Below are 25,891 nucleotides of genomic sequence, written 5' to 3' on the forward strand. Positions count from 1 at the left end.
TGCATTAATACTAAAATTTATGTTGCTGAACGTGGCAGAGATATTTTGGGCTGGCAAGATCAAGCTAAGTTCGGTATTATTTTAAGACCAGGTCATTGTGTGCCTGTAATTGTTGGTGATGTGCCTGTGCTAAGTGTGCTTGAAGGAATCGCTGGATTGTTGTTCAGTCGAAAATCTGTATGAAAACTTTCCTAGGGTTTTTAAGGAAGATATTGGTCTTATCAAGGGATTTGAATATCACATCAAGTTAAAAAAAGATGCAGTGCCTGTCAAGCAGAAGCTTAGACTGGTTCCATTTTCGGTTAGACAGGATCTTAAAAATGTACTTCACGAAATGTGTGAACAGGGCATTATCAACCCAGTTGATTCCTCTGAGTGGATTTCGGCAATTGTTCTTGCAAAAAAAAAGATGGGAGTATTCGTCTTTGTGTCGATTTGCGCGCACTTAATCGCAACATTCTCGTAGATGCTCATCCTTTGCCAAGAATCAATGATTTATTGGCAAATTTGGGTAAGAGTAGGTACTTTTCCACCATTGATTTAAGGTCAGCTTATCACCAAATTCCCTTATCCAAAGATTCTCAACCTTTAACTTCATTTGTGACGCGCTTTGGAACTTTCATGTATTTGCGTTTGCCTTTTAGTATGGCTTCTGCCGCTAGTGTTTTTCAGAGATTGATGGATGCTTTGTTCTCGGAGGAACAATGTGTTCAGGTCTTTCAGGACGACATTCTCATTCATACTGCAACTAAAGAAAAACGTTTTGAGACGTTACTTCGAGTGTTTAGGAAATTGGAGACACATAATATCACCGTCAACAAAGATAAATGCAAGTTCTTTTCAGATAGTGTTGACTTTTTAGGGCATAACATTTCTGTTAGAGGTATTGCGCCCAAGTCATCTTTAGTCAAAGCCATAGTTGAGGCTCCTGTTCCTAAAGACAAGGATTCTCTCAGATCTTTTTGAGGTTTGAGTGAGTACTACTCCAGATTTGTGTCTGGGTATGCTATGGTGGTACAACCTCTACGGGTGTTGCTGAAGAAGCATGTCAAGTTTGCTTGGTCTGATGAAGCCCACAGGGCTTTTGATCATTTGAAACAACTCATTGTGGATGCCCCAGCTATTAGACCTTTCTCTCATTGTGTTAAGAGTATTATCACTGTGGATGCCAGCTCTGTGGGCTTAGGCGCTGTTTTGAGCCAATTCATAGATGGTGTTGAAAGTACTGTGGCCTTTTCAGCACGCATGCTGAGTGAAGCAGAACAAAAATATAGCACTACTGAAAAAGAAGCACTTGCATGCTCTTGGGCAACTGAGAAGTTTAAAATGTATATTTGGGGTACCAAATTTGATTTATTTACTGATCACAAGCCTTTAATATACATGCTTGGAGACAGTTGCTCTAACAAGGCGCACTCCAGGTTGGTTAGGCTTATGTCCAAATTACTGGAGTTTAATTTTAATATAAAATATATTCCTGGAGGAAAAAATATAAGGGCAGATTGTCTTTCTCGATCGCCAGTTGCTGAAAATATCACTGAATTGCCTGTTGAAGAAGAATGTGTGATGACAGTTTCTGATGCAGCTTCTGCTTTCAAAATTTCAGAGAAAGTTTGGAATAAGAGTTCTGAAAATGATATTTCTCTAGCCAAAGTTAAGGAGTTTCTTGTTTCTGGTTGGCCTTCTGACAGAAGCTTAGACAAAGAGTTAAAATCGTTTGCTCAGGTTGCATCTGAATTATCGGTGGTTAATGGTATTGTTATGAGGCAGAGTATGTTTGTGCCACCTTTATCTCTGAGGGATGGTATTATTTCAATGGGACATCTAGGACATTTGGGCATCTCTGCTACCATCAAGAATATTAAGCAGCATTACTGGTGGCCTGGTTTGGACTCTCAAGTCAGGTGTTATGTGGATAAATGCCCTGAGTGTTTGTGTTCTGATAAACACTGGAAAATGAAAACTAATTCTTTGTGTTGTACAGATTGGCCCAAGAATGCTTGGGTGAAAATAGGGTTAGATTTTGCTGGTCCATTTAACATGCTTAAGAATGAGAACAAGTACATGATTGTAGCTATTGACTATTTCTCCAAGTGGTTATATCTTGCCTTTTCTAGCACTGCTGATTCCAATGTGGTCATTACATTTTTTAAACGTTTGTTTCAAGTCGAAGGTCCTGCTAGAGAGGTTGTCACTGATAATGGAACACATTTTGTCTCCAGTGAAGTGACTATTTTTTTTATTAATCACTCAGTGAAACATATCAAGGTCCCTCTTTACAGTCCTTCTTCTAATGGATTGGTCGAAAGAGCGAATCGTATATTGAAGGAGGGAATACAAACTGCCATTTCTAATAACCTCAATGTTGCTGAGTATGTGCAACAGAAGGTTTGGTCCTGTAACACCACACCTCATAGTACTACTGGGGTTTCTCCTTTTATTCTTGTAAGAGGAAGGGATCCTGTTACAGATTTAAGACCTACCTGGTTGGATGATGATACTGGCCCCTCTGCTGATTCTGTTGATCTGCGTCAAGTTCGTATGCAGGTAAGAGACAAACAAGAGAAGTCTAAGGACAGAGTGAAGAGTGTAAAGGATTTGGAAGTGAAACCCGGGGATTGGGTATTAGTTAAAAAACCTATGAGGATCAACAAAGGTGATTCGAAATTTTCTGAACCGGTCAAGAAAGTCTCTAGAAGAGCGGTCTGCTTACAGGGCAAGGGTTGGCGGAACAAGAATGCTGTAGTAAAAATAACTTGTGAGCAAGCTGGTATCATTAAGAAAAAGTTACAGGATGTGCCACTTCATGACAATTTTGAATGTGATTTCTGGGATGTTGTGTATGACAAGGAGACTCTTAACAGGGATTTTGGGTCTCCACTTCCTGAGTGTTCCATTGTTCAACATAATGTTATTGACTCCTCTGTTGTCAAGAATATGAACAAGACCTGTAGAGTTAGGAATGCTCCAGTTAAATTCAAAGATTTTGTCAGATATTAGTATTTCCTTGTATGTATTTTACCGTGTTTTCTTTATTTCTGTTTTTTTTTTGTTTTGTTAAAAGGGAGATGGTGTTGTATTCATAGCGTTCTGTTTGTTGTTATGGTGATCGGGGGATTCGGGAACCCGAATGCAGATCGGACTGTTGTTTCTGCCCACTCCGTGTGCTGGTCGTGGGTTTCCTATCGAGAATAAATCTTTTCTCTTGAAACTATCTCAGCTGTTCCGGTTTTCATTACGGTCTCCTTATTTCTACACCACCTCTAGCTAACCTAGGCTGAAATTAGTGAAGGTAGAAAAAGGAGGTAGAAAAGGGGAAAGGTAAGGCAGCAGAGTCTAAACTCTGCTCTGCACCCTGACATGGTGATGTTCATGTGAGAGCCTAACATCAGTTGGAGGGCTCGACTTCGACAATATTTATAGATAAAAATGCATTTCCTGACATGACTTGTTTGTGTCCTTTTGCTGCAGATAGTCTATTTCCTGTGTGCACTCCCTTGCCCACAGAGGGAGAAAAGTGCCATGATTCCTCAAGCAATCTCCTGGATGTGATCACGTGGGAAATGGAATCAGAGAGAGTGCTGGATCGATGCCCTTGTGCTACTGGACTGACCTGTCAGCTTCAAAAGTAAGCCATGATGTTTAATATTAATATATGTATTTGATTTATGAGCAGCTTTGTATCCAGAATGTTAAACATCCACCAGACCTACTCCATCTTGTAGTACTGTATATAAGCATGAAGTCTCAGTACGGTGTTCAGAACAGCCGTCTCTAAATGGACTCTACATGGCTTTGCTCTTTTGACTGAATCATCTGAAAGCAAACAGTAATCACTAAACTGACCACAATGGGCCTTATTAGAAAGCAGATTTGTGTAACTTAATTACACCCCCCTGAGTCAGCTGTGCCGACAACTCTAGTTGGGCAGAGATAACGAGCATTAAAGTTGAACCCTGAAGTTTCCATAAGAAATTAGGAATTGCTGTGGGAACTGGTAAATTTGTTATAATTTAAAAGTTATTTGTTAATTTTTGTCAGACTTTCATGCACTGCCACTTTCAGGTTCTGCTACTTTCAGTGGTGGACACTTAGAAAAGTGGCCTTTGTAGGATGCACTAGATTGATTTTAAAGCACTCAACTATCATTACAAAGCATGGACCCTAACATCTCTAGATGTGGATGCCACTAGGCAAATTCAAACTGTTAGACCTGACAGCCTTAGGGTGATCACCCTTAACTTTTTGCCTGCCTCCCTCCACTTTTTGTTCACTGTTTGTGCTGGTTTTTAGACTCTGTGAACTTTACCACTGCTAACCAGTGCTAAAGTGCATATGCTCTCGCCCTTTAAACCTGGTAACATTGGATCATACCCAATTGGGCTATTTAATTTACTTATAAGTCCCTAGTAGTGTGCACTATATGTGCCCATGGCCTGTAAATTAAATGCTACTAGTGGGCCTGCAGCGCTGGTTGTGCCAACCACCTAAGTAGCCCCTTAACTTTGTCTCAGGCCTGCTATTGCAAGGCCTGTGTGTGCAGTCTCCCTGCCAATTCGACTTGGCATTTAAAAGTACTTGCCAAGCATAAAACTCCCCTTTTTCTGCATATAAGACACCCCTAAGGTATGCCCTAGGTAACCCATAGGGCAGGGTGCTGTGTAGGCAAAAGGCAGGACATGTGCCTATGTAGTTTACATGTCCTGGCAGTGTAAAACTCCCAAATTCGTTTTTACACTGCTGTGAGGCCTGCTCCCTTCATAGGCTAACATTGGGGTTGCCCTCATATATTGTTTGAGTGGTAGCTGCTGATCTGAAAGGAGTAGGAAGGTCTTATTTATTATTGCCAGAATGGTGATATAAAATCCTGCTGACTGGTGAAGTTGGATTTAATATTACTATTTTAGAAATGTCACTTTAGAAAGTGAGCATTTCTCTGCACTTAAATCTTTCTGTGCCTTACAATCCACGTCTGTCTGGCTGGGTTTAGTTGACTGCTCCCTGTGCATTCATTCAGACACACCCCAAACACAGGATACTCAGCCTCACTTGCATACATCTGCATTTTGAATGGGTCTTCCTGGGCTGCGAGGGTGGAGGGCCTGCTCTCACACAAAGGACTGCAACACCCCCTACTGGGACCCTGGCAGACAGAATTGAACTGAAAGGGTACATGGTGCACTTCTAAGCCACTCTTGGAAGTCTCCCCCACTTCAAAGGCACATTTGGGTATATAAACAGGGCCTCTGCCCCTTCCAACTCAGACACTTGCTGGAGAAGAAACTTGTAACCAGAACCTGCATCCTGCTAAGAAGAACTGCCTGGCTGCCCAAAGGACTCACCTGACTGCTTTCTGTGAAGGACTGCCGCCTTGCTGTTACCCTGCTGCCTTGCTGCTCCCTGGCTGTGGTGAAGAAGTGCTCTCCAATGGCTTGGATAGAGCTTGCCTCCTGTTCCCTGAAGTCTCAGGACCAAAAAGACTTCTCTCTTGCAACTGGATTCCTTGTGCAGCGGAAACTCGATGCACAGCTTGCTAAAACCGATGCACAGCCTGCCCTGCGGTGAGAAATTCACCATACACCGAAACCGGAACGACGCAGCGCTTGTGACTTCGCTCAACGAGCCCAGGATTCTATGCACAGACCCCGGGGCGTCTGAAAACCCCGCAAGCCGAAGTGGATCTACGACCGAAATCGACGCACAGCCATCCCTGAATGGAAACTAAATGACGCATCACCGTGTGCGGCCCGAGAAATCAACGCACACCCCCTTTGTTTCCACACTTCACCTCCTCTGAGGCCCACTGCAGAGATTTTTCACGCAAACCAAGAGACTTTGTTTGCTTTAAAAAGACTTAAGACACTTTATATCACTTTTCAGTGATATTTCTTCATTTACTTATTGCATCTTTGATCGTTTTGACCCACAAATACCCAGATAAATATTATATATTTTTCTAAACACTGTGTGGTGTACTTTTGTGGTGCTATTGTATGATTTATTGCACAAATACTTTACACATTGCCTTCTAAGTTAAGCCTGACTGCTCAGTGCCAAGCTACCAGAGGGTGGGCACAGGATAATTTGGATTGTGTGTGACTTACCCTGACTAGAGTGAGGGTCCTTGCTTGGACAGGGGGTAACCTGACTGCCAACCAAAGACCCCATTTCTAACACAAACTGAATCTCCAGCACAAAACATCCCTTGTCAAAATGTGAAATCTCTGGGCTTGACATTAGACAAAAATCTGAACCATTAGATCAAGGGGACAATATCAGATCAGACTTCTTTAGGGAATCAAGTCCCTTATCTCTTCAGAACACTTCAAAACAGTTGTCTAAGCACTATTATTCTGAATATACAACTATCTGAAATACCCAAAGAAGTCTTGGCACAATTAAAAATAGCCTTCAGTGCTATAGCTAGACTAATATATGTTGGCCTCTCTGCAAAATCATTAACTGTAGGCATCTGGACTTGGCACATCCTTTGGTAAATTTAAGTCATAGGGGCTGCTGGAAGAGGGTTGGTGATGGAATAACGATTGCCCCATTAGATTAGTTCTATAGAGTACCCAATCAGGGTAGGAAGAAGGAAAATTGGAGCATCAGTACACCCCGTCGCCAATCTATACAAGGAGCTCATAGGATTCCGATCCAAAATAGATTTCAGGTTCTATCAGAGTTGGATAGTAATGATTGACTGTCAAGAATGAAGGATGAAGGAGGCTACATGTCATCTCAGATTCAACGTATAAATAGAGGTTTGTTTAGGCAAGGGGTGGCCCACACACAGGGAGATATAGTGTGTGAAACTTTGGCTAATGAGCTACCATTTATAAGGGATAGGGGACAGCCGGATATGCTTCTTAAGAGGACAGTGGAACGGACTATCACTTGGTCTAGTAAGAGGAGTAATGAAACTTCCCATGATGGAAAGCAGTACCTAGTAACAGATCAGGAGGAATATGGACATAAGGATAGCACTCAATTATTTAAGTACAGCTCAAACCCCCTTCCTGCTACCCTTAAGGCTGTTTATCAACTTTGGACAGTATGGCAAGATCTCATTTAAAAGCCTTACTACTCCTTTCTTGGAATGTGGTGGGACTTAGATCCAAAGAGACGAATCAGGAATGGTTGAGCTTTATCGTCTCATTTGACATTGTGTGTTGCCAAGAGACATGTTTGCTTGATTGTCCTTCTATTAATGGGTACAGATTTTTTTGTTTCCCTGCAGTGCCATCTGTGGCTGGGAGGGGAGGGGGTGTCTTTGTATCTATAGCGTCAGGGAATCCTATATTAAGGATGTTTTTTCAAACACTCATTTTCAAATCTTGAAGTTATCTTATTCTGTGGTGCATAATATTGTTCTTATTAACTTTCATTATACTTTTTTGGGGCACCAGCCTGTGGGTATTGTTGAAGAGTTGGGGAAATTGCTTAATGAAATAGTGGAGAAAGATCCTAATGCTACTCTATTATGGGCAGGAGTTTTTAAAATAGCCAAATGTTGTCATAATGGGAGTAGTGTTTCTGGGATTTCAAATGGTTGGGGGGAACCATATGAGCCATTTTCAGCACACAGTGTATGGGGAAGCTTTAACTAAAATAGTGTTGGTTAATAATTTGTATTTTGCATCAGATCATAGAGATGCAAATGTGCTGTTTAAACCAACTTTTGTAGGGAGAGGCAGGGGTAGCGTAATAGATCATTTTCTTTTGTCGGAAGACCTATATCATTGGATGGGGAAGTATGAGGTGTGTCAATCCCCTTTGAGTGATCACAATCCATTTATGATTGAGATAACTAATGTACTCAGGGCCACTCCAATTCAAGGGAAAAAGCCTTCCTTAACCTTTGCAATAAACAAATGGGTATGTAGAAAATGGCAAAATGCTGATGGTAATAATATAATGATAGAAACAGAAACAGTGTGAAATAACATGAGGGAGGTGAACTGTCGCCTTATGGATGACCCTGAACCAGACATTGTTTGTTTAAATGTTTCAAAAATGTGTATGTTTATTTCAGACTCCTTGTTCATAGAGAATCCTCACAAGGAGAATCCGCCCATGACTGGTTTGATTCAGAATGTACAAACGCGCTGAAATTTTTAAAACAAGATACAAATATTTTACCACAATACCCAGTTGTAGTACATGCAGCCAGAAGAATTTGCAGAGCAGCTATTGAGAAGAGAAATTTGAGTGTAAATGCCTGATAGGAACTGGAGAGAGCAGATGCTTCGAAAGACAGATTATTCTGGGAGTTTGTGTATAAACCTTTCTTTACGGGGAAAAAAAAACCTTGGGGATAGACTGTCATGTAACAGAACACGAATGGGTGGACCATTTTTCTAAGATATGTAATGTAGAATGACTTGATATTGTTTCGCCACCCCCATGGAAAAGGCTGCTTCGCTTACAGAACTTAAAGAGTTTGGTAATTCCATCTCAGTGGGGAAGTACAAGCAGCCATTCGATGCACTTGACAGGGAAGGAACCAGGTCATGATGGGGTCCCATGGGAATTCTTTAAACAAAATTTTGATTTGAGGGCCCCATTGTTGACCAACATATTTAGAGTTTTGATAATTGTGGGGGAACTTGGAGTCATAGAAACATTCAGTTATCGCCCTATCTTCTTGCTTGAGTCTTCTATGAAAATCTTTGGCAGGGTTATTTTAGGGAGATTGGAAACTTGGGCAGAAGATTATGTATTTTTTTTTTTTTTTACAGATGTGCAGTACAGGTTTCACCCACGTAAGGGAACAATTGAACAAGCTCTAAACCTATCCCCTATCCTAGGGAAATATGTTAGTGGACAGGGGAAACCTTTGGGACATCATGACTTTGGCAGGTATTAATCCCACTCTCTTGGCTGTTCTGAAATATTTACATCAAGATAATTAGATGAGAATACGGAACTCTCAACTGGGTGATTTGACGTCTCCCATCCCAGTCACCCAGGAGGTAAGACAGGGATGTATTTTGGCTCCTTTTTTATTCCTGTTTTACATTAACGCTTTGGATTCTTTTTTAAGCATGTGCACTTTAGATGTCCCTAAAATTGGCTCACAACCAGTTTCAGTCCTGCTTTATGCAGATGACGTGGTACTCTTAACACTGCACAGATAACGACCTGCAGGTTCTTTTAGACGGGTTCCACTGTTTTATGCAAGGACTGAACATTAAGGTTAATAATGATGAAGCTTATATATTAATTTGTGGCCTGAAAAATACACGCCCCCAAAATTTATTTCTGGGGAGTATACCTATAAAAAAGATCAACATTTTAGTTATTTGGGTATTTTATTTGATGCAAACCTATCTTGGGACCGATTAGCCTCTCAGCGGTCACAAGCAATGGAGGCGGGATGTGAAACGCTTTTTAGGTTTGCAAAAATGTTAGGACACAAACACTAGAAGAAATGGTCCAGCTATACAAAAGTAAATGCCTATCAGTAGGCACATATGGCGCAGGGATATGGGGCCCACGTCACCCAAATCACTCCAGGTAATAGAAAATACATTTTTGAGTAGATTTTTGGGGCCCTCAGATCTGCTTCCAGTTTTACCTCTCATTGTGAAGTGGAACTGGGGTTCCTGGAGTACTGTGTGGGCCTAGCACCCATCGTGTTATGGGTGAAGGTTTGGTCTGCTTCAGAACTGAATTTTACCTGGAAAGTTTTAGAGGATTGCCTTAAACAAAACAAACATTTGGCTATCCGATGGATTTGCCATGTGAAGAGAGTACTGCAGGATATAAGTCTGAACCATCTTTTTGAAATCCCCAAGAATATAAGCCCGAATATTAAGCTCCATTTTAAGGAATTGTATTTGTCTGACAGATTGAGAATGATAAAAGTGGCTGAGATGTCTTCAGTACAATCATACATACCAATTTCTACGGCTGTTGGCACAGAGCTTTATTTGACATGGGTAAAGGGCTTGGAACAAAGATTCTATCTAACATGGCTTATAACTAACATAATTCATTTTTTGGGTGCTTTTCTAGTTATGCGGTCATGATTCCCATCACTGCCTTGTTGCCCTTGTGATGGGATTTCTAAGCAGTCCACCATGCACTTTATGCTGTTTTTCACACTATATCCTGCTTTTAGGAAACCTTTGTATTCCCTATTTTTAGAAAGAAATGTCCTATAACATACTGGGAGGGTTTTATGATTGTACAGCATTTGGAATCCACAAAATATGTTTTTTAGTCCTGGATTTCATTACACAGGCTCTGAGAACAAGGAATAAGTATGCTATATGATTTAGAAATGGGGGATTGGTGATTTTACTTATTAATTATAACAAGTTTTTTATTTCCATTTAAACTTTGTGCTTTTATGGTTACCTATGAGACTAAATAAAGTTTGATGATGATAATGATGTTGCCAGGAAATCAGACCACATTAATCTATTCTTTGTCAAGCTACAATGGCTCCCCATGGAGCTCAAACACTAATTTAATCTGGTCTGTACTTTTCACAAGAACATACATGTGAGAACCACTAGCTACCTAGCCTACAGACTGGTCATCCCAGGTGGGTAAACCTCACTCCTTAGTGCAAAATCTCTTCTTCCAGAAACCACTTCCTTCAATAAAAACAAATAACTTTGAGCCAATCTTTACCTTCAAATGCTCATACAATATGATACTGCATCCCTCTGGTTATTAACAAACCCTTCCTAAAACAACTTCAAGAAAGATCTCAAGGATCTACTGTTCCTTTAATAGTTCCAGACACAACAGGAAGTGCTTTACCTATGGACCAAGGGCAAAGAGGTCACGAAAACTAGTCACTGAAGGCAAGGCCAACTTCAAGACTGCTTCTTATCTTTTTGAAACTGAGATTATGCCTCTCTGCATACCTACAGTCATTTCACCCTATGTTGTTCTTTAGGAAGACAAGATATGTTTTTAGATAATAGGACAACTAAAATGAACCGTCATGGAGCGCCAATGAAATAGACTTCAAAAAGACTTACTAAAGCACTGGCTGCAAGTCAATCCTAAAGTGGAGTTTGAGATCATGCCTAAACCATTTGAGTACCGCACACCTTGAATGAATAGGACTATATGGCATATACAAGAGGGGTGCACTAACATCCCTAGCAGGCTATAGAGCTCCCAAGTGGGCAATCCCACCACCACTGCAGTGGTTCTTCACCCCAGAGACCCTGCACACATACACAGAATGATGTCAACCACTAGACCAAAGAGGGATACAACAATGAAGCACATGTTGGCACCAAGAGCAACAAAGCAGAATAAACTAGACCGATCAGCCAAAACACCTGTCTCTGAAGCAGAGAGCGGATCCCTAGCCGAGGGAGGGGAGGGGGAGTAATATTTCTCGGGGAAAGGAAGAGGTCAGTACCATATGCACAGATCTCAAGGGGTCCTTGAAAGACTTTCAGAAGGATATAACTGATCCGGGACCCAAGTGGACGACGTGGAGCAGAATATGGACACAAGATCAAATGAGACTCAACAACTAGGTATCAGACTGGCTGACAGTGGAAGACAGATATGATGAGTTAGCTTGAAAGAAGAGGACCTGGACAATAGGGCCTGACAAAACAACACACGCATTTGAGGTCACCCACAAGGAGCAAAAGGCCAGACATCAAACTCTAAGTCCAGAAACCTCTGCATTGTCTTAGAGATCGACCCAGAGTTCTTCCTATACTTCTGGACTGCACCCACAGAAAGAACCCTGGGGGACAGAGGAAGGAGGCCACCTCATATCTCTTAATACTCTTGTTTGAAGAAAAGGGAACTCTGAGGGCACAAGCTCTGGGTGGGGTTATATTTGAGGGCCATAAATGGACTTTCTAGCACAATATTGCTATGCTGACACGCCAAAGACATCAGAACATGAGAAAGATTAAAGAGTTCCTTTGCAACCACAAGGTAGCTTAGCAATGGGACACCCATTCCAGTTGATGATCAAATGGCAGGAGCGGAAGCACTATGTCCATACGCCACAGGAAGTGCAGCACATATTCTAGATTACAGATAGGGAGGATGGTCAAACAGCATCTGGGTAGGACCATGGGGACCTGAATCTACTACGCGAGTGGCACTCTGTGAGAGGAAATTGCAGGGCAAGGCCCCCACCAAGGAAGGAGATTGAGAAGGTGAAACGAGCAGCACTCCAGGAAGCTTGAAAAATTAATAAGACCGCCTGGTCCCCAGAAGAGAGAGAGGTCAGCCGGGACCATCAGCGATAACACAGAACAGGTAGTCCAGATCAACCCTGGGCTAAAGGGGATTTGTAACAGGAATGGGGGGGTGAGGTGAGCTTGGGACACTCCATCTGGACTAAGATAATCACCTGAGTTTGGACATCAAGTTCACATTTCTTTCCAATTTTATAGGTTCATAGTTTCAGGGGAAAGGAGGTTTAAAGGGGGAGACTTTACATGGTCAACAATAAGGGACTCCGTTGATGGCTTACGCGGGGTTTGGCACTAAGACGGCTATGGCATACACTCTGACATGAAAGGCCCCACTACACTGCAAGAGGTTACCCCGAAAGGAATAACAATTGTCAAAGGGCTTAATTCAGCTGCCAAGAGACTGCTAATCAATAAGTTCTTGAGAAGTCCAGGAGCGGACATCGGTCTACTGCAGGAGACTCACCTACTTGCAGCCGATCACCAGAGACTATGGATGAAATATTCCCTTAGCAATATTTCTCCTCCATACCCACAAAAAGAGATAGGGTAGCAATTTTATTTATTAGGGCAGTGATTCCCAACCTTTTGACTTCTGTGGACCCCCATGTTATCATGACTGGAACCGGAGGACCCCAACTGAATCATTACTGGAATATGGTGACCCCCCCACTGAGTAGGTACTGCAAGCTGGGGACCTAATCTGTTAATCCTATTGAATTTTCTAAGCAGTCGTGGACCACCTGAGGCGGTTTCGCGGACCCCCATGTGTCCCCGGACCACAGGTTGGGAACCACTGTACTAGGGTATTTCAATGGAAAGTGCTGGAAGTCTTTCCTGACATAAAGGGTAGCACTCTGGGAGTGGGTTTCCAAACTGGTGTCCACAAGTACATAATTCCCAATATCTAGGCAACGAACACAAAACTGGAGCCACTCCTGAAATCGGCCATCGCCACAGGGATAGAAAGCACCCAAGGAGATCTGATTGTGAAAGAGGATCTGAATATAGTGATGGACAACTTGGTGGACAAGGTCCCTAAAACCATAGAGGGAATGAATCGGCCTCTGACCTCTTCAAGGCTTGGCGTTGGAAGATAGGCCTACTTGATACATGGTGGGTTACACATGAGCAGAGCCAAGTCTACACAGTCTATTCTGCAGCTTATAAATCATATGCACAGTTAGATCACTTTCTTATAACTGAGCACTTAAAAGTGTCAGTTGTAGCAGTGGACATAGGCTTGCTCGCCTTGTCTGATGAAGCACCCATCACAATTACACTAACTACACACAATCAACCTCACAAAACAACTCCAAGCAGTTGAACACATTTTTACTGAAGGACCCTACTAATAGAGTAGAACTACGGTTAGAGATGACTCGCTACCTTCAGGAAAATAACACCCCAGGCATCTCAGCCTCAACACATTGGGACTTCCTTAATGTCTGGCTGAAGGACAAAATTAGCATGTAATATATAATAGCGACCAGATACAAGAAAATGAGGAAGGACAGACATACCATCCTAGAAGCTTTTCCAAAGAAAGTAAAGGCTGAACATAAATATGCTCCATCTAACAGAGTTTGGTACCAAGTGGTAAACCTTTGACAACAATTTAAAGTCTTGGAATGGGATGGTGCTGAGTTGCCCTTGTCAGAACGAAACAATGCTATTATCCATTTGCTGATTGTAGGGAAATGGCTCCTTGTTGCAGTTACCCCCTCCCCACTTTTTGCCTGATATTGATGCTGACTTGATGACTTGACAGAGTGTGCTGGGACCCTGCTAACCAGGCCCCAGTACCAGTGTACTTTCACTAAAATGTACCATTGTTTCCACAATTGGCACACCCCTGGCACACAGATAAGTCTCTTGTAAAAGGTACCAGTGGTACCAAGGGCCCTGTGACCAGGGAAGGTCCCTAAGGGCTGCTGCATGTGTTGTGCCACCCTAAGGGACCCCCTCACCTAACACATGCACACTGCCATTGCAGATTGTGGGTGTTGGTGGGGAGAAAAAGGCAAAGTCGACATGGCATCCCCCTCAGGGTGCCATGCACACCAAACACTGCCTGTGGCATAGGTAAGTCACCCCCTAGGTGGCCTTAAAGCCCTAAGGCAGGGTGCACTATACCACAGGTGAGGGCATAGCTGCATGAGCAATATGCCCCTACAGTGTCTAAGTCCATTCATAGACATTGTAAGTACAGTGTGGCCATATTAAGTATATGGTCTTGGAGTGTGTCAAAACGAACTCCGCAGTTCAATAATGGCTACACTGAATACTGGGAAGTTTGGTAACAAAATTCTCAGAATAATAAACCCACGCTGATACCAGTGTTGGATTTATTAAGAAATGCACACAGAGGGCATCTTAGAGATGCCCCCTGGATTTTACCCAATCCTTCAGTGCAGGACTGACTGGTCTGTGCCTGCCTGCCACTGAGAGAAGAGTCTCTGACCCCCTGGGGTGAGAGCCTTTGTGCTTTCTAGGGCAGAAACAAAGCCTGCACTGGGTGGAGGTGCTTCACACCTCTCCCCTGCAGGAACTGCAACATCTAGCAGTGAGCCTTAAAGGCTCAGGCCTGGTGTTACAATGCCTCCAGGGCACTCCAGCCAGTGGAGATGCCCTCCCTCCGGATGAGCACCCACTTTTGGCAGCAAGTCCAGAGGGATAATGAGAAAAACAAGGAGGAGTCATCCCTCCAGCCAGGCCCACCCCTAAGGTGACCAGAGCTGAAGTGACCCCCTCCTTGAGAAATCCTCCATCTTGCTTTGGGGAGTAGGACCAATAGGGTGCCCACTCCCTCTGGAGTGTGTCTAATCCAGAGGGAGTGGACACAAGGAGGGTGTAGCCACCCTCAGGGACAGTAGCCATTGGCTACTGCCCCCTGACCCTAACACACCCCTAAATTTAGTATTTAGGGTGACCCTGAACCCAGATCATCAGATTCCTGATGACCTACAAAGAAGAAGGACTGCTTAGCTAAAAAAAAAACGCAGAGAAAAAGGAAGATGACAACTGCTTTGGTCCCAGCCCTCCCGGCCTGTCTCCTGCTTCAGAGAACCTGCACCAGTGACGCATCCTGCGGGTCCAGCAACCTCTGCCGACTCATAGGACTGCCCTGCAACGAAAAAAGATCAAGAACTCCTGTGGACAGCGGACCTGTCCAACCAAGAAAGAAGAAACCATCTCTAAAGGGACTCTCACCTCACTCCAGAAGCGTGAGACCCCCACCACTCTGCACGTGACGTCCCTGACACGTGTCCAGAGAAACCAACGACCCAGAGATGATCCCCAGGCACTCCGACGACGTGTCCACCCTGGGCTGACCTCTCTGCACCCCTATGACGATGCCTGTAGAGGGAATCCCAAGGAACCTCTGACCGCGACTGCCTGGGACGAAGATATTCGACGCCTGGAGAAGCAGTGCACCTGCAGCCCCCAGGCCCGTGAGAAACCGACCACCTGTGCAGCAACAACCAGCAGGTGGCCCTCACCCTTGCCAAGTCGGTGGCTGGCCCGAGAAGCTCCCCTGTGCCCTGCCTGCCACGTCTGAGTGACCCCCGGGTCCCTTCATTGAATTCTATTGAAAACCCGACGCCCTGTTTGCCCACTGCACCCGGCCACCCCTGTGCCGCTGAGGTGTGTTTTGTGGGCCTACTTGGGCCCCCCCCCCAGTGCTCTACTAAACCCCCCTGGTCTGCCCTCCGAGGACGCAGGTACTTACCTGCCAGCAGACCGGAACCAATGCACCCCCTGTCTCCATAGGTGCCCATGTTATTTTGGGTCCTCTTTGACCTCTGCACCTGACCGGCCCTGTGCTGCTGGTGCTAGGTGTTTGAGGTTGACTTGAACCCCCAACGGTGGGCTACCTATGCCCCAGAGACTGAACTTGTAAGTACTTTACTTACCGTAATAACTAAACTGTACTTACCTCCCCCAGAAACTGTTGAAAAATGCAGTGTCCACTTTTAAAATAGCCTATTGCCATCTTATGAAAAACTGTGTACGTTACTGTTTTGGTTCAACGTTCTAAGTTTTACTATGCAAAGTACCTTACATTTATTGTACTTACCTACAATCTCAATCTTGTGGTCCTAACAATAAATTAACAAAATAATATTTTTCTATATAAAAACCTATTGGCCTGGAGTTAAGTCATTGAGTGTGTGTTTTCACTTATTGCTTATGTGTGTACAACAAATGCTTAACACTACCCCCTGATAAGCCTAACTGCTCGACCACACTACCACTGATAGAGCATTAGTACTGTCTATTATTGCCTTTGTGAAGCCTCTTGGGGAATCCCTGGACTCTGTGCACACTAGATCTCATTTTGATATAGTAAATAGGGAGCCAGCTTCCCACACTGATGAAGCAGGGAAGCTCGTGGCATCCCGGCTGAAAGCAAAGATGACTATAGAAAGGGTCCAAGTGATTGCTTGTGCTCAGGGGTCTTGAGTCCATGACAACAAGTGTATTTTGGATGCATTCTTGTGCCAATTATCAATATTTTTACACACTTGAAGAAGAAGACCTACAGAAGGTGTTGAGATAACTCCATGACCACCTACCATGGTCACTACTTCAAGAAACATGTGACACCCTAGACAACTCGTTAAAGACCGGGGGAGGTTATAACCATAATCTTTAGGTAAATTAAAGATAGGTAAGTCCCCAGGCCCACATGGGTATACTGCATTCTTTTCCAAGCTATACTGTTACACGCTTAGCTTCCCTGCTAATCAGATTATTCAGAGAAATCATGAATAAGGGTCTGTTCGCTGCCACCATGCGAGACAGAGCTAGAATAGTAATCCCTAAGCCAGTGAAAGACCCAAAGTTGTGCCAATCCTAAAGACTCAGCTAGCTGCTTAATCTGAATGTGAAATTACTTACAGGGATTCTAGTGGTCAGACTAGGCTCTTATCTACCAAATCCTTTTAAACCCAACCAATCGGGATTCATCCCAGAAAGACAAGGGGGGGACAAAACCAAAAAAACTGCTACACATCATGTAGAACTCCCAAGGATCAAAGAAAACTATCCTGCTATTGTCACAACGCAGAAAAGTCATTTGATAGAGTAGAGTGGAGTTACATGACAATCCTCCTTAAAAAGATGGGACTGGGGTCCAGCTTTCTCTGATCTACACTGGTGAATTAGCAAGTGCCTCAGTCCAGAATTCATGGAAATGGGGGGACCTCACAACCAATTAATATTGGGAGGGCAATGAGACAGGCTGGGCCCCTGTCACCTTATCTGTTTGCCCCTACCTTGGAGCTGTATGCTCACAGAGTCAGGCAGAAAGACATCATTAAGGGTGTAGCTATAGAAAGGGACGTACAAGTTACTTACCTTCGGTAACTAAATGTCTCTTAGAGACATATTCTAGTCGCAGATTCCTTACCTTAGAATTTTCCCCCAGACGTCAGACTGGATCCGGAGACTTTTTCTTCGAGCAATAACCTTGCGTGTCGATAGGTGGCGTCGGTTGACTCCGCGGGCGTCGTTGGCGTCGTAGTCGCCGTGATGATGTCGGGAGTAGTACATAGACGCCGCCTCAGCGGAGTGACGTCAGTTTCTTTTAACGACTTTCCATGCCAAAGCACAGAGCCGCTAAGAACACTGAGATTGGTGCGAAGGACCTGAATGGGGAATTCCCTGTCCCTAAAAATCAGTTCACAAGCAGGGAGGATGGGTGGACTGGTAAGGAATAGAATATGTCTCTACCAGACATTTTGTTACCGAAGGTAAGTAACTTGTACATCTGATAGAGACTTTGAGTTGCAGATTCCTTACCTTAAAATAGATACCCAAGCAGTGCCATCCTCAGAGGTGGGCTGCGAACCAAGATCATACTAGAAAGTCCTGCAGGACCAAACAACCAAAGTAGCCGTCCCAACGGAACTAAGTGTCCAGGCAGTAATGTTTACCGAACGTGTGCAGGGATGCCCACGTAGCTGCGTGGCAAATATCCAGGACAGGAACTCTGCATGCTAACGCAGTGGAAGCAGCAGTTGAGTTGTTTTGGTGGAATGAGTGCGAAAGCCCTCAGGGAGTTGCTTCTTGGTCAAAACGTAGCACATCTTGATAAACAGAAGTACCCATCGAGAAATGATACGTTTTTCCACCGCCTTCCCTTTCTTCGCACTCACATATCCAACAAAGAGTTGATCGTCCACCCAGAAATCTTAAGTACGATTTAGATAGAATGCCAACACTCTTTTTGGGTCCAGACGGTGGAGCCTCTCCTCCTCATAAGAAGGATGTGGGGCTGTGTTAAAAGTAGGCAAGGTGATGGACTGACCTACCTGAAAAGTCATAACAACCTTGGGAAGGAAGGAAGCCTTAGTGCACAGACAAGTATGGGGGCTTAGAAGAAAGAGCTTGAAGCTCACTCACTCTGTGAGCAAAAGTGATGGCAACAAGAAAGACAGTCTTGAAAGTGAGAAGCCGTAAATGGCAATTGTGCATTGGCTCAAAGGGAGTACACATTAAGGAAGTAAGGACAAGATCAAGGTCCCACGGAGGCATGATAAATGGAGTGGGAGGAAATAAATGGATGAGACCTTTAAGGAATTGATTGATAATAGGAGACTTGAAGAGTGAGGGCTGATCAGGTAACCTAAGAAAGGCCTAAATAGCTGATAAATACTCTTTAAGGGTACCCAAAGCAGAGCCCTGTGGGGCTAAAAAAAGAATGAACAAAAGAACCTCAGAGAGAGGAGCAGAGAGGGGATCAACAGATTTGTTGGTACACCATGCCACAAATTTATGCCAACATCAGGCGTATACTGTTATGGTGGAGGGACGCTTGGCTGCCAAGATAACGTCACAGACTTTGGGTGGGAGGTCAAAAACCGTCAACTGCCACCGCTCAATCTCCATGCATGAGGGCGGGGACTGGACAGGTTTGGGTAAAGAACCGTCCCCTGCTGCTGCGAAAGACAATCCTCCCGAAGTGTGGAGGATCAGTGGCCATGCTCAATAGCTCTGGATACCATAGCCCAGTCTGGAGCCACAAAGATAACTTGGGCTCAGTCGTTTCTAATCTTCTTGAGAACTCTGGGCAAAAGTGGTATAGGCGGAAAGGAGGCCGAGGTCAACTCGAGACGAAAAGCGTCTCCGAGCGAGTGCCGCCTTCGTAACTCCAACACACAAAACTGCAGAGGCAAACAGATCCAATCAAGGCTCTCCCCACTGCTGAAAGAGACCTTGCGCCACCTCCGGATGGAGATGCCATTTGTGATCAGCTATGCATCGACAGCTCAGTTTGTCTGCTCTGGCGTTCAGAGAGCCCGCCAGATGTTGAACCACCAGGGTAATGTCCTGATGTTCCAGCCATGTCCAGAGTCATAGTGCCTCCTGACAAAGGGTCCAGGACCCTACTCCATGCTGTTTGTTGCAGTACCACATGGCAGTAGTGTTGTCCGTGAACACTTGCACTACTTTCCCTTTGAGAGAGGGAAGAAATGCTTTAATCGCAAGCCTGATCGCCCGGAGCTCCAGAAAATTGATATGGAGCCCAGACTCCGCAAGAGACCAGAGGCCTCTGATCTCCGCCACTCCCATGTGACCACCCCAACCCAGAAGTGACACATTTGTCACTATGGATAGATCTGGCTAGGTACGGGAGAGGGATCTGCCGTGGAGCCAATGCAGATTCAAAAGCCACCACTGCAGGTCTTTCGCAATCCCCTCCGAGATCTGGACCATGTCAGAGAGATTTCACTGATGCTACGCCCACAGGAACTTCAAGTCCCACTGCAGAGCCCGCACATGCCATCTGGCGTGTGTCACTAGCAGGAGGCCTCAGAGCCAGTCTCACTGAATCCCAAGACATAGGCTAAAAGATCGCAGTCATAGCCTAAATATCTTGCACTCGCTTTTTGGGAGGATGAGAATGAAACTGCACTGTGTCCAGAACAGCTCAGATGAAAGGAAGCGACTGAGAGGGAGTCAGGTGTGACTTCGGCACGTTTATAGTGAACCCCAGCATGTGCAAGAAGCTTACCAAAGTCTAAAGGTGGAAGATGACTTTCTGGTACAAGTATGCCTTCAACAGCCAGTCGTCGAGGTAGGGGAAGATTGAAACACCTAACCTGCGCAGATGAGCTGCAACAACCAAAATCACTTTTGTGAACACCCGAGGGGTGCTGGAAAGGCCGAAAGGGAGAATGGTAAACTGAAATTGCTCATGACCTACCACGAATTGCAGGTATAGTCTGTGGACAGGCAGGATGGGAATTTGGAAATAAGCGTCCTGCAAGTCCAGCGCTACCATCCAGTCTCCTGGGTCCACGGCAGACAAGACCTGAGCTAGGGTGAGCATTTTGAATTTCTCCTTCTTGAGGAAGTATTGGGGTCCCGAAGGTCTAAGATAGGATGTAAGCCCTTGTCTTTTTTGGGCACCAGAAAGTAGCAGGAATAACAACCACGACCTACTTCTGGTTCAGGGACCTTCTCTATGTCTCCCTTGACCAAGAGAGCTGCGACTTCCTGGCGGTGAAGTGCCAAATGATCTCCTGGAAGATGGCTGACTGATGGAGGCATGGCTGGTGGGGCAGATTTAAAGGGGAGGGAGTAGCCCCTTTGAACTAGCTGCAAAACCCACCTGTTTGTAGTGATGGATTCCCAGTGGGGCAGGTGATGGCGAATCCTGCAGCCAATTGGATCGAGTGAGGGAATGGAATAGGAGAGTATGGAGGCTGCAGTGGGAGCAGGGGTGGACTGGGCAGACCGCTGGTTCCCTGTCCCCAGCCATGCAGCTGCTGAACAGCATGGGTGGCACAGTGGCTGGGATGGGGATGCAACAGGGAGCCTCTTCCTTGGCCAAGAAACAAAGAAAAAACAGAAGCAACCTGGCATGGCGTCTCAAGGCCTCTGTCATCGCAATCGATCTGCCTAGAGAGTCGGTCGTGTCAAGCCTACATCTGATTGTTAACTTTTGCCACATCTCTCCCATCAGTGACAGCTTGGGAGACAATAGCACAGGCCTCCTCCGATATCTGCGGCAGAACTTGTGTGACCCTGGCCGCTATACCCACAGTGAGTGGTTATAGTGGCCCAAAAGGCATGCAGTGTTCACGGACCGCAGCGCAAGACTGGAAGAAGAAAACATTGTCTTCCCAAATTGTTCTAGACTTCACAAACAGACCCAATGCGGATCCGTCACTGACATCATGCGGTGATAGTCCTAGCACGGCTTGAAACTGGTCTTTACCGACATCTAGACGCACCAAAAATTCACCAAAAAACTTGACAAAAGGGTTGAATCAGTCAAAAAGAGACCAGGGTAACTCCCTCTGGATCAGCGCTTGGCGCAGAAAGAAAAGAACTGATGTCATTGTGCTGAGGTGGGGTCTATGTACTACTCCCGACATCACCACGGCAACTATGATGCCAACGACACCGACAGAGTCGACCACTGCCGCCTACCGACGCGCAAGGGTATTGCTCGAAGAAAAAATCTCCAGATCCAGCCTGGGGGAAAATTCTAACGTAAGGAATATAGAAGTCTCTATCAGATACTGTATTTATTTATTTACACTTTATTTATTTACATGTTTGCAGACGATATTAGTCACTCCCTGATGGACCCCGAGCAATCACTACCCTCCAAGGACCAATCCTGGAGCTGCAGATATACCATAGGATCCCCCGGCATAAAATTAACGTAACTAAGTAAGATGCTCTCCTCTTGTACTTTCGCCCACCTTCTCCCACAACAGCAGGACACCCAATATCAGCATATGCCTCTCATCTTTTCAAGGCCATTGGGCAGGATTTTCAATGCAGATACACTAAGGAACAGGTAGAGGATATCGGACTAACCTCCCCAGCCATGGGACTTATTAACTATAGTGCTCCCAGTCCATTCACCAAGCTTAAGTTCAACATAAGATCAAAGTATGGCAAGTATGGCATGGTATTGCAACATAAAAACCGTATAGGGCTCTTGAGTGGCGGGGTGGGGGCAGTGGTGGGGAGGGAATCACAGTTCCACTCATAACTTCTTACTTCCAAGAGGCCTACTTGCACATTCTGACTGAGTGGTGGAGAGTGGAGAGTGAGACCTCAAAGCAGTGGTTCTTTATTGAACAGTCTATAGTGGGGACTCCAGTCTGGCTAACCTTGCAGAGAAGCTGGGGCCATCTGGGATAAAGTGGCCCTTATGGAGGGCTTCACCACATTCCCTTCCCTGTTCACCCCTACTTCCTTCGATATAGGTTTCACTTGGGCCGTAGACCTGGTGATCTTTAGGCAATGGAGGGACAGGGGGTGCCTGATGGTGGGCTCACTGTTTAAAAATACACAGATCCCCCCATTTGAGTCCCTTCAGCAGAAATCTGGCCTCCTGGAGCAGGAAAGATTTGCATTTACACAGGCGCAACACTGGTATATGCACAAGACCTATGAAGGTGGGAGCCTCCTTCGCTCGGAGCTTAGTGAACAACAGTTGAAAGCTGGACCTCACATAAAGGCACATCATACACGTTTCTTATCGATACCCCCATCAGACTAAAACACCAGGTCAACAAAGAGAGGAGAAGGAACAATGGGAATCTCTCTCATACAGAAATAGGGAAAACTATTTGAGGAGGCACGCAGGTCCTCCCACAATGTCCGCACATGAGAACCAGATACAAGATACTAACATAGTGAGCTGTTTACCCCAGAATGGATAGGGAAATGGAATAGCACCAAAAGTAAGCTTTGCCGGAAAGGCTGTGGTTCTTGGAAGTCTCTCATAGTAGCAGTTTACCCCAGAACGGATAGGGAAATGGAATCGCACCAAAAGTAAGCTTTGCTGGAAAGGCTGTGGTTCTGGCATGTCTCTCTCCGCCATCTACTATGGCACTGTCCCAGGCTGAGGAGATTCTGGGATAATGTACCTACCGACTTGGATCAATGCACTGGTACACAGATACTGAGCAAACCAGGAGTGGTCATTCTGGGTAGATCATTCCCGTCTGACAGGTCACTGAAATCCATCAGACCAGGCTACTAGTAGCAGCTACACAAGTTATCCTCGCACTAGGGGGCAAAGACACAATACATCCACTCTTAGTTTGGCTCTGGCACCTCTAGAGCACCCTAGCTATGGAAAAGTTGCCTCTTTCTGTAGATACTATTCTTAAAACTATGAAGTCCCCTGGCACTCATTCAGACACTGTCTAGCGTATGATTTCAGATAATTGACATGCTTGAACTATCTCAAGGTCTTCAGACTCATCCCCCTATGAAGAGTCTAGAGTTGCAACCAAACACCAACCTGTTGCTCTCTGAAGGGCCGATTCACAAAGGGTCCCAGCACTAATGGCAGAGGCCATGCATTCATGGTGGGGAACCCAGCACTTGGGGCAGGGAGCCCACACTCGTGGCGGGACCTCGGAAATTGATAATTGCAGTGTAGAGGTGCCACGAGTGCCAGACCCCCACCACGAGTACGGGCCCCCAGCCATCACTGCGGGGCTTCGCCCACTGGTGCAGAGGTCCTTTGTTAATAAAGCCCTTGGTGTCTTAACCCTCAATTGCGGCACAAGTAACCTAACTGTACCCACGCATTGCAGCGCACCTCTACCTTTCATTCTATAACAAATGACAAACTGACTATGGATGGAGGGTTGTACTTGTGAGGGAGGGCCTGGAGGGGTTTCAAGTTACAGTTAAAACCTCTGTCTTGATATATAACATTTAGCACATTCCTTGCTGGCAGGGTGGTTGTAGGCAATGGTATGTGTCAAAACAATTACAATATATTTGATTTTAAAAATCAAAATCCCTTTAGCATTCCAAAACGTCTATTACTGCAACACACCATTTTTAAATCAGGGGTTTCAAACACAGTTCTAACAACTGCTTTACAAGTACGAAACTTATTTTATAGGAAGAACGTCTTCAAGGGAGCCCAGGTGCTCTTCAATTCATGGCAAACATGTAATGGTGATTACTTGAGAAAGGTACAGAAAAGCAATTGCCTATCTCCTATTGGTGCAAAATGTCTCACACCTAGAGTCATCAATAACAGTAGCTCACCAGAGCATAACAGTATGATTTCTGTCTACTCAATATTATGTGAAACCTTTGTCAAATGTTGGTGGTATGGAACATGACTGTTCGGCTACTGGGTCAAGAGGTAACACTATGTGAGCTATGACTGCTCCCACACTCCCCACAGAAAAGGACCCACCCAGGTACATATCTTGCACTATGGATAACTGTGGTTCACAATAGGTATCCTTGGCTTGAGAAGCAAGGCCTTCGCTAGAGAAAGTAAAACATTTTATGTGTAAAAAAACAACTGGTTAGCATTACAGTGAAACAATTAGGAATGTTAACATCCAGACCAACTTGAGGTAAAAAGAATTAAAAATGAACAAGAAAAAAGTTGTACAAATGAAACAAAAATGAGTTCTGAAAACGACAGCCTTGGTAAAACGAATATTTGTTAGTGAAACAATAACTGAGGGTCCAATTTAAACTTAAGAGGTAATGGAAAATCCTCATATTTTCCTCATATTTTGGGGTAAGTGGTGAATCCTCCATGGAGAGTTGGCATCAGCGGAGAAACCTCGAGCGGAATTAGCTCCACAATTGTATCCCACTGGAGACAGTAATTCCTCTAAAGTACTGCCCAGCCACAGAAAATCCTAAAGGGGTATATTTAACCCTTACTCCACTAATGATAGGGTATTTCAACACCACCTAACTTTGTATGATGCTCTCACTGTCTTCCAGAGGATTTATTGTGCATATGTACCTATAGAGGCCGACCTGTGATAAGAAGGAAGCCAGGGGTCTGTCGCGATAGATGATTTTACATTAGCACTAAGAAGTAATGATGGAATAAGAAAATATGAACTGCAAGCAAGTTTGAGAGAGCACGTAAACGGTGCTCCCTGAGGTGCTGCACAGGCCTCTGGTAAAATATTCCTATATGGTTAGAAAAGTCTAAATGGGACTGAAAAGCAGCTTATAAATGAACAGAGTGTGGATAGTATGATTGAAATTAGTGGATCTGCTAGATCTTGCATTCAAACACACAAAATGGTAGTAGATTCGGTAGATGCATACTCTGCTTCAGAAGCTGGCCATGCTGCTCCCATGGGAAAACTGATGGCCAGACTGATGGGTGCACAGGCTGGCTCACTGGAACCTTCTCTACCCCCAGCTGTGGAGACTGAGGGCCATAAATTTCCAGATACCTCTATACACTTGCATCTTGATGAAGTACTTGCCACCTTAGCAGACATTAACAGCATCCTCCAATTGTCAACATCAGGACAGTGCGCACTCTACGCGCGACATAATACAAAAAGCCAATCCGTAGATAATTTAATAATTCATGCATTATGTGTTAATGCAGTAGGTTAACTTTTTGCATTGCAGAGATTCATATTGAAACAGCATTAATGCAGTTTGCAATGCATTGCTCATTTTCAAGACTTTGTTGCAGGATTAGGGTGTGGTCCCTATTCTAAGCCTTTCTAGAAACCTTGCCTGCAGCCTGGCTAGGTGTGGCACGTGGGCGGGGCATGCCTCTATTTAAGGGAGCCAGCCCAGCTCCACTAGCTCACTATTCAGAGGTCCCGGTGCAGAGCAGCAGCATTTTCCTGAGCTCCTGTCCTGGAGGCCTACCTGGGATTTCCAGGCCCTGTCTTCATTTTCCTTGGTGATCTTCAAGC

At 44.8% G+C, this 25,891-nt stretch overlaps 1 protein-coding gene across 2 annotated transcripts in view; it reads left to right on the plus strand.

The window, feature by feature from the left end:
* DKK3 (dickkopf WNT signaling pathway inhibitor 3) overlaps positions 1-25,891 on the plus strand; it is a 269,373-nt gene that overhangs the window by 201,115 nt on the left and 42,367 nt on the right. For both annotated transcript variants that reach the window (XM_069223597.1, XM_069223598.1), the window contains one exon: positions 3,472-3,628. In XM_069223597.1, the coding sequence (XP_069079698.1) occupies positions 3,472-3,628 (157 nt within the window). The remainder of the gene's footprint in view (positions 1-3,471; positions 3,629-25,891) is intronic.

Source organism: Pleurodeles waltl, chromosome 3_1 (genome assembly GCF_031143425.1).
Source record: "Pleurodeles waltl isolate 20211129_DDA chromosome 3_1, aPleWal1.hap1.20221129, whole genome shotgun sequence".
Classification (NCBI taxonomy): Eukaryota; Metazoa; Chordata; class Amphibia; order Caudata; family Salamandridae; genus Pleurodeles; species Pleurodeles waltl.